Raw genomic sequence first — 8,668 nt, forward strand, 5'->3', positions numbered from 1 at the left:
TGAGAGAAAGGAAAAATTAAAAGAAAAAGTGAAAATAGAAAAATTATTATATTTATTTAAATAAAAATAAATTTGAGATATTAATAAAGATAAAGTGATATATATGGTTGTCCATTTCGATAATATTTTTTTTAAACAAATTTTGAACTTATTGTTTAGAATTTTAGCACCGTTAATACATATTTTTTATTTTTTGATATCTCAAAATTATTATTTATTTCTTTAAAATTATAATAATATATAAATGAATTCTATTTAATTTTATTTTATTTTTAATAAATTTTTTAAATTATTTTTTAATATTTAATAAAATTAAATATCAGACAGATAAAATTATAAAGTTAATAAAAAAAATTATTTTTTAATATATAAAAAATAAAAATAAATAAAAAATATAAGATAAATGAAATAAATAAATTTATTTTTTATTAAAAATAATAAATAAAATTATGGTAAATTGCAATTTTTATCATTTACCTTTGAACAAAATTTCTTCTTTTAAATAAGGAAAAAATAATTATTAATTTCTATCCCTTTTTATTTTCCCTGTTTTTCATGAAAGTTAATCCTTTTTTTTTTTTTTTTCTTTCAATTACTTTTCCTTTTTTACTTTCAACATGTCCGAAAAAGGCTTAATCTCCTTGTTGGATGGAAAAAATGAAAATAAATAAATTATAAAACAGTAAAAATGGTAATATAAAATGGATTAAGGCTTAGCATCAGCAGCATGATAATGCTGAGTGTGTATATATAGAGAGAGAAACAGAGAAAGGGGGGTGGAGAGAGAGGGTGTGGGACCCTCGTGAACAGTTTAATTCGGCCGCCCGCTTTGTCGTCTCCTCGTCTCCGTCCACCTCCGTTACCATTGCTCTTCTCTCTCTCTCTCTTGTACTTGTTGTTTCTCTCTCTCTCTCTACAAGATATATGTGTCTTCGATCTCTCTCACAAACTCACTGTTCCCTTATTTCAGCAACAAGTGTCTCTTCCTTCCTTGTTCAGAACTTTAACGAGGAATCAATCAACGGGATGGAAAGACAAGAGATACAAAGAGTATAAAAAGACACACATCTGTTTGCATACGTATAATAGCTTTGCAGAATCTCATATTCCAGAGAAAAGAGTGGACTACACAGATGCAAGCTTTTTCTGGGATTGTTTCGTCTTCTTTCATCTCTTACTTGTTCACTGAATCAAATTAAATGAATGACTAGCTTTATCTGAAACTCTGAAGATCATTTTCGCTGCTGGGTTCTTGCTTAATTTTAGCTCTTAGCTCTTGTTTTACAGAGCCATTATCATGGCTGGTAGTAATGAAGTCAACCTCAATGAATCCAAGGTATCCCCTTCTTTTCATTTCTACGCTTCTTTTTTACTCCCTTTTCTCCTCTTGCTATTTTGAAGTTTACAAAGGCTGCTTTTGCTTGATGGGTTCAGTGAATTTCCATGAAATCTTGTCCATTTCGTTAGCATTCTGTTTGGGCCTTGTGTTTTGGAAAATCGGAATGCCAGGAATTTGACTTTGATTATAACGAAAAAATATGGACTTCCTCGTTGAATTTGGTTTGCAAAATTTGTCATTTCTCGTGCTGCTTTTGCCATTGCTTTCAATTTCTTGCTAGTCTGACTTGTCAGGTTGATGTTCTTTGATTTCCTCGATGGGTTTGGGGTTTTGAGAGCTACCCATCTCATACTTACAAAATTTGAAGTAAATTGTTTTTTTTTTTTTTAAAATAAAATTTTAAGCTCACTATATTATTTTCTTGTTTAGGATTTGATTTTACATTCCTCTTTCAACTATTTCTAACTGGTGTTTGGCTTTTTCAGGGTGTATTTTACTTTCTTTTGCTGTTTTGGGTGCATAATAAAATTCCATACTGCTTTTCAAAATGTATACGATCAATCTAGCTCTCATTATAAAGGCGAAGATTTTCTCAACATTGACATCTAATTGATAAATCCCTCTTTCCTTCTTGTAGAGGGTAGTTCCGCTGAACACTTGGGTCCTCATCTCTAATTTCAAGCTCGCATATAATCTCCTTCGCCGTCCCGACGGAACCTTTAATCGTGAATTGGCAGAGTTTCTTGACCGTAAAGTCAATGCAAACACCATTCCAGTTGATGGGGTTTTCTCCTTTGATTATGTCGATCGATCCACAGGCCTCCTTAGCCGGGTTTATCAACCTGCCCCTGAAAATGAGGCTCAATGGGGGATTGTAGAGCTTGAAAAGCCTTTGAGCACGACTGAGATTGTCCCAGTTATAATCTTTTTCCACGGCGGAAGCTTCACTCATTCCTCTGCCAATAGTGCAATCTATGACACCTTTTGCCGCCGCCTTGTAAGTATTTGCAAGGCTGTTGTGGTGTCTGTTAATTATCGGCGGTCACCTGAGTATCGATACCCATGTGCATACGATGATGGCTGGGCAGCTCTCAAGTGGGTTAAATCAAGAACATGGCTTCAAAGTGGGAAAGATTCCAAGGTTCATGTATACTTGGCCGGGGATAGTTCCGGTGGAAATATAGCACACCATGTCGCAGTGAGGGCAGCGGAAGCCGAAATCGAAGTATTGGGTAACATTCTTCTGCATCCAATGTTCGGCGGCCAAGAGAGAACTGAATCAGAGAAGAGATTAGACGGAAAATACTTCGTTACGATTCAAGATCGTGACTGGTACTGGCGAGCATATCTACCTGAAGGAGAAGATAGAGATCATCCAGCATGTAATATCTTTGGCCCTCGAGGGAAAAATCTCGCAGCACTCAAATTCCCAAAAAGTCTAGTCGTTGTGGCTGGTTTCGATCTTGTTCAAGATTGGCAATTAGCTTACGTTGAAGGATTACAGAGAGCTGGCCATGAAGTGAAACTTCTATATCTAGAGCAAGCCACAATAGGATTCTACTTTTTGCCAAATAACGATCATTTCTATTGCCTCATGGAGGAGATAAAAAATTTCGTCAATCCTAACTGTTAATACGCTCCTTATCTTTACGTACAGCCAGCCAATACATAACAGAAAAGCTTGAAACTTTTAACTTGGGCTCTCTTTTTTTTCTCTTCTTCCCACTTTGCAGTAATGGTGTGTAGTTATACGAATGTGTAATACTTCTTCTTACCATATCACCACTTGGGGTGGTGATATGTGTTCTGTATCGTCGGGGAGTTTCTGCTGCTACTGAGGATCAGAACGTGTTAATGGGATTCAGCTGAGCCACCAGATAGAAAATTAAGCTTTACCCTTGTTCACTTCTGGCCATAAATAATGGGGAAGGAAGAAGTGTGGGTGGTAACATTTGGTGGTTTGATTAATTCGTTTTAGTACTAATTTCAGACTGGAACATATCCAATCTTGTCATGTCACTTGTATGTTATACTTGTGTTTTAGAATATATAAAAGATTTTGTTTGCTTTTAGTTCTCTTCTCTTGCAGAGCTTAAACCTTGTACTGTCTCTGTTCTAGTTGTTGCTTCTTTTGTGCTCAGATTACTAACTTGCCATGGAGGAATGTTCAAGCAAGTCTACACCCTGAAGTTTCAATTCATAATTAGCTTGTTCAAGTCCAAATCCATTTGTGGGTATGCTGGTCATGTGAAGATTTAAGAAGTTGATAAAAGCCAACCACCAAGGTTGATTTAGGATAAATTTGCAGAGTAGTAGACGTAAACTGTTTAGCAATAGATAATTATTTAAATAGTTATAAACTGTTACTAAAGGGGTGATTTGAATAAGAAAGCAGTTATTGAATCCATTCTTCGATCATTATCTTCTTGTATCCCATTAAGGATTTAAACCTCAAGACGGCTTCATAAAGCACGCACGCGCACACACCAAACGTCAAAATGGGAAAAAAAGAAAAGGAAAAAATTTTTCCTTCACCATCAACCCAAGAATGGGCAAAAGAAAAGACCCTCGTGTGTGGGATGGTGTCGATCATCACAACACAAAAGCCAAAAGAAAAAAAAAAAAAAGAAAAAAAAAAAAACCCCATCCACCAAAGAAGCATAAGAAAAAGAATTGAGGCAAAATTGAATGATTGGACAAAGGGTATAAATCATGGATATCACCATCTTTCTAAATCAAATTGATTAAATCTTGTCAGCTCCTGATTGCCCATTGTAGTTGGGTGTGTTTGGAAGTAAAGATAATAGGCAAATGCAGGAATTGGTATTGTTCTGATGAGAGGAAACTCATCCTCTAGTGGTTGGGAATTTTGGAAGTATTATGAGGGACCACTTAGAAGAAAACAGCAAGAATGAAGCCAGCCAAATCCAAGTACCAAACACAGCTCTTTCTCTTTGAATATATATTCTTAATCTTGAGCTGTTGGGATTGCTTTTAAAGAGCTTAATGGGTTTCTGAGTGGCAGAAACAGCTAAGCCTGGACAAGGACATAGAAACCTGTCTTTAATTGACTTTGTAGGCTACTTTGGTTGCTTACAATACATGCTTCGGTTGCAACTGTGAAACCCACCAAAAATAATTAATTTATTTTTAATTAGAGATTAACATGGTTATGGTATGTCTTATTATAATTTTGTCCCTAGTAAAATAGGTGTTTATGTTTAGAAATATTCTGTAAGAGGACAGGGCAAGGTCATTGTCATCAAGTAGAGTATTATTTAAATGTTTGATTATAGACAAAATCCTTGATTTGTTTTGGTCGGTACCTTAATGTTTGGCATTAAACTAAACTAAAACTATATCAGTGGGTCATTACTTGCGGTTTTCACGTTCACACACTTCTCCTCTTTTTTTTTTTTTTTTTTTTTTTTTTTTTTTTTAATTTAATTCATAAACTAAGGCTTTCTTTTTGGGTTTTTGTAATTTATTATTATTATTTTGTTCAATCAAATTCATCCCTTGTATCAATTGAATGAGTCCTACAGCATTTTGAGTCATCTAGATATACCTGTCCCACTTCCTTCTGGCTTTATTATTTAAATAATGTAAATTAAAAAATAATTTATAAAATATTTTTTTAATTCTATAGAAAATGTCAATCAAATGATTTTTTTAAAATTGAATGTATAATATAAGTGAATTTTTTCCTTGAAAATAAAATAATATTTTTTAAGCAGTCAAATATTTCTAAAAATTTCAATTAAAATATTATTTTTAAAGCGTTTGATTATTCTTGATATTTTTAGAAGAATATCTCATTCTCTCGTCATATCCTTCTTAAAATCATCATTTGAGTTTGGTTGTTAAAAACACTAATTTTTTAAAAAAATCTTTAAGTAATTATATTTTTATAAATTATTTCAAAACTACACTAAATTAATAAGTGATTTATTTTTTAGCATTATTCCTTTCTTGCTGCCAATAATTTAATCATTCATGATAAGTTTTAATAGTTTAATGGTCAAATTCAGAATTTAATTTTAATATTTTTTTAAGAATAAATTATTTTATATCTTAAAATTATATCAAAATAACACATATTTTAGTTTTTAAAATTGAATAATTTAATTTTTATATTTTGAATTTGTTAAATTAGAAGTTCTAATATTTTTTATTTAATAAATTTAAAATAAAATTAATAGCAAAAAAAATTCTATACTTTTAATTTTATTATAATTACATCATATATTTTACCAATTAAAATTCAACTTTTTAAAATTATTTCAATTATACTCTATAAATTTGTACCGTAAAAAAATAATGAAATTACCACATCATTGAACGCTCACCACTCCAATAAATTTTTAAATAAAATTAATAATAGTTTAAAATTTAGAATAGAATCATAACAAAATTAAAAGTATAAAAGTTTTTTTAATAAATTATTTATTCTATTAATTTTTAAAATTCACTTATAATTTAAAAAAATTAATAAATTAATATTATATTTGAAAGTTAAAAAAATAACTAAAAAATATCTTAAAGATTATTTTTATTATTTTTAATATTTTTAAATTAAATCATATTAAATGTTATTTTTTAATACTTCATAATTAATTTATTTAATAAGATTATTTTATTAACAATAATTTTAAAAGTAATACTAAATAGTAAGTATATTAGATAAATTAAAAAAAAATTGATTGATAGCGGTTTTAATTAAAATAAAATGAAAATAAATTATTATTATTATTATTATAAAATTATTGATAAAAGTTAAAAAAATTAAATAATAATAATATTAATTTTTAAATATATTTAATAGCAAAAAAGAGTAACTTTATAATTTTATAAGTTTTTTAAAAGAATAGAATTTAATTGATAAAAAATAAAAGTATAGATAAAATTGAAATAAAAGTAAAATATAAAATTTTTTAGGATTAATTTTAAATTTTGCTAAGTGATACAGTGATAAAGCATTAACATGAGAAATAAGGTGATAATTTCATTAGTTTTTTAATAGTATAAGTAATAATAAAATACAATTAAAATAAAAAGATTAAAATTAAAAAAAAATGATAGTAATTACAACAAATCAAAAAATATATTTTTTTTTACTATTAACTTTAAACTACTAATTTTTAAAGATTCAATCAGCAACATATATTAATTTCTAACATAATTTAAAAACAAAATAAATAGTACATTTTTTATAATTTGATAGACAATAATGAATTATGGAGTTTAAGATGCAATAATGATAAAATTGTATATTAAAAAAATAAATTTAAAATTTGGTTAATAATTAAAATTGTCACAAAATTTTCATATTCCACATGTTGGGGTCATTCAATGCAAATTGGTTGGCATGAAGTGATTTCCATTTATTCATGTAAATTCAGCAAAATGGTTTTCATATAATTCATCAATCAATGATAAGGATTGTTTGATTATTCCACAAGGGAAAGAAAAATATTTCTTTTTTTTTTCTTTTTCTTTTGTCAAAGTAAAATCTTAAATTTTAATTTAGTCTCTCTATTTTAATAAAATATTTATTTTAGTCTCTGTATTTTTAAAAATTTATAATTTAATATTTACCGTTATAATTGGAGTAAATTTACTGTTAATTTTTATGAAAATGATCAAAATATTTTTAATCTTTACCATCTACGGAGAGGAAAATAAAGGGATTAAATTATTAAATTATTAAATGTTACAGAGTTGAGTTGACGTTGAATACCGATAGTGTGACCTAATGCCCAAGCCTGAGGTAGCCACGTTGACGCAGCGACGATTGATAACATGGCCTGATCAGACATTGGCACAAGGTGGATATCGGCCTGATTGTTCTCACTGGCAGAACCAACCGAAATGAATTTTAATTTTCTTTCACAATTTTGACAATAGCGTGAGTAGTGGTATGACTCAACTAATGCCTAAATTTGACCAAGTCCAACGGTGACTATGTCGATGCACGTTGCCATCACGTGATAGTCGACGGCATGGCTTGATCGAGCATTAACATAAGGTGGACGCCAAGTAATTATTTTCGTCGATGAAACCAATCGAAATGGATTTTAATTTTTTCTTTGTAATTTCGATCATCGCGTGAATGATAATATCGGAACAAGCCACTGATAAGAGTATAAGTATTGTGTATTACTGCGGTATCTGAGTTGGCGGCGGACTATAATAAAAAAGTTATTAAATGATGAATCACTGATAGATGATAGATCGCGATTCAATTATAATGAAAAATTATAAAATTTTTATTGTAGATTTAATTAAAGTTTAAGAACTTTGTTATTTTAAAATAAAATATACATTAAAAGATATTTTAGTTATTTTTATTAAAATAGATGATAAATTAATTTAATTTTAATGGGTAAAATTAATTTGTTATTTTTTTTAATATTAAAAATTAAATTATAAATTTTAAAAAATACATAAATTAAAGTACAATATTTCGTTAAATTAGAAAGGCTAAACGGTAATTTATCCTAAAATCTTTTTGTTAGTAACCCAAAAAGGGGCAGCTTCATGTGTATCCATTAACATCTTGACAACAATACAACACCACAAAATACAATGCTTGCTGACAATATAGCCATGGAACTTTAAATTATATAATATTAATATTTAGACATTTATTACATTTAAAAATACCACAAAACAAAAACACCCTACAACAACAAGCCAATGCCTTTGCACCATGTGGAAGACAATGATAAACAGAATATTATATTATTTAAACTGTAGAAATATAATATTTGATATTGTATTTCGTAATAAAGATTACAACCTATTTATATATAAAAGACGGTATCTAAACAGGAAGGAAAATAAAATTTATGATTATACAATCCCTAAGATTAAGGGACTAACCCATCTATTAATATTTATTTCCTATATTAATATATTTACTTCCTATAATTTATAACACTCCCCTCAAGTTGGAGCATAAATGTTAATCATGCTCAACTTGTTATATATATAATCAACTCGTTCCATGCAACTTAGCAGACACCGAATTTGTAAACCCAACTTCTTCCAATAATTGACGTACCCACAAAACTTCACAAACGGTTTTTGCCATGACTGGACATTCAAATTCAACACTAGAACGGGAGACCACATTTTCTTAGCTTGGTAAAACGCTTTACACACATCATAAATACGAGAAGTATTCCCTTTGCTAGAATATAGAAATTCCAAATACTGCATTAATTCTTTAACAAATTCAGAATGATTAATAAAACTAATCACTTTACTGTGAATAGAATTTCGAATCCGTGAACAATACTCGTGACTCTTGAACAGTACCTGATG

At 29.1% G+C, this 8,668-nt stretch overlaps 1 protein-coding gene across 1 annotated transcript; it reads left to right on the forward strand.

Moving 5' to 3' along the window:
- The first annotated feature begins 728 nt into the window (after window positions 1-728).
- On the forward strand, window positions 729-3,411 carry LOC110615466 (gibberellin receptor GID1B). Its single transcript, XM_021757308.2, has 2 exons — window positions 729-1,336; window positions 1,977-3,411. Exons 1-2 carry the CDS (start codon window positions 1,298-1,300, stop codon window positions 2,970-2,972), a joined length of 1,035 nt encoding a protein of 344 aa, XP_021613000.1. The 5' UTR covers window positions 729-1,297; the 3' UTR covers window positions 2,973-3,411.
- The last annotated feature ends 5,257 nt before the right edge of the window (window positions 3,412-8,668 follow it).

Source organism: Manihot esculenta, chromosome 5, assembly GCF_001659605.2.
Source record: "Manihot esculenta cultivar AM560-2 chromosome 5, M.esculenta_v8, whole genome shotgun sequence".
Lineage (NCBI taxonomy): Eukaryota > Viridiplantae > Streptophyta > Magnoliopsida > Malpighiales > Euphorbiaceae > Manihot > Manihot esculenta.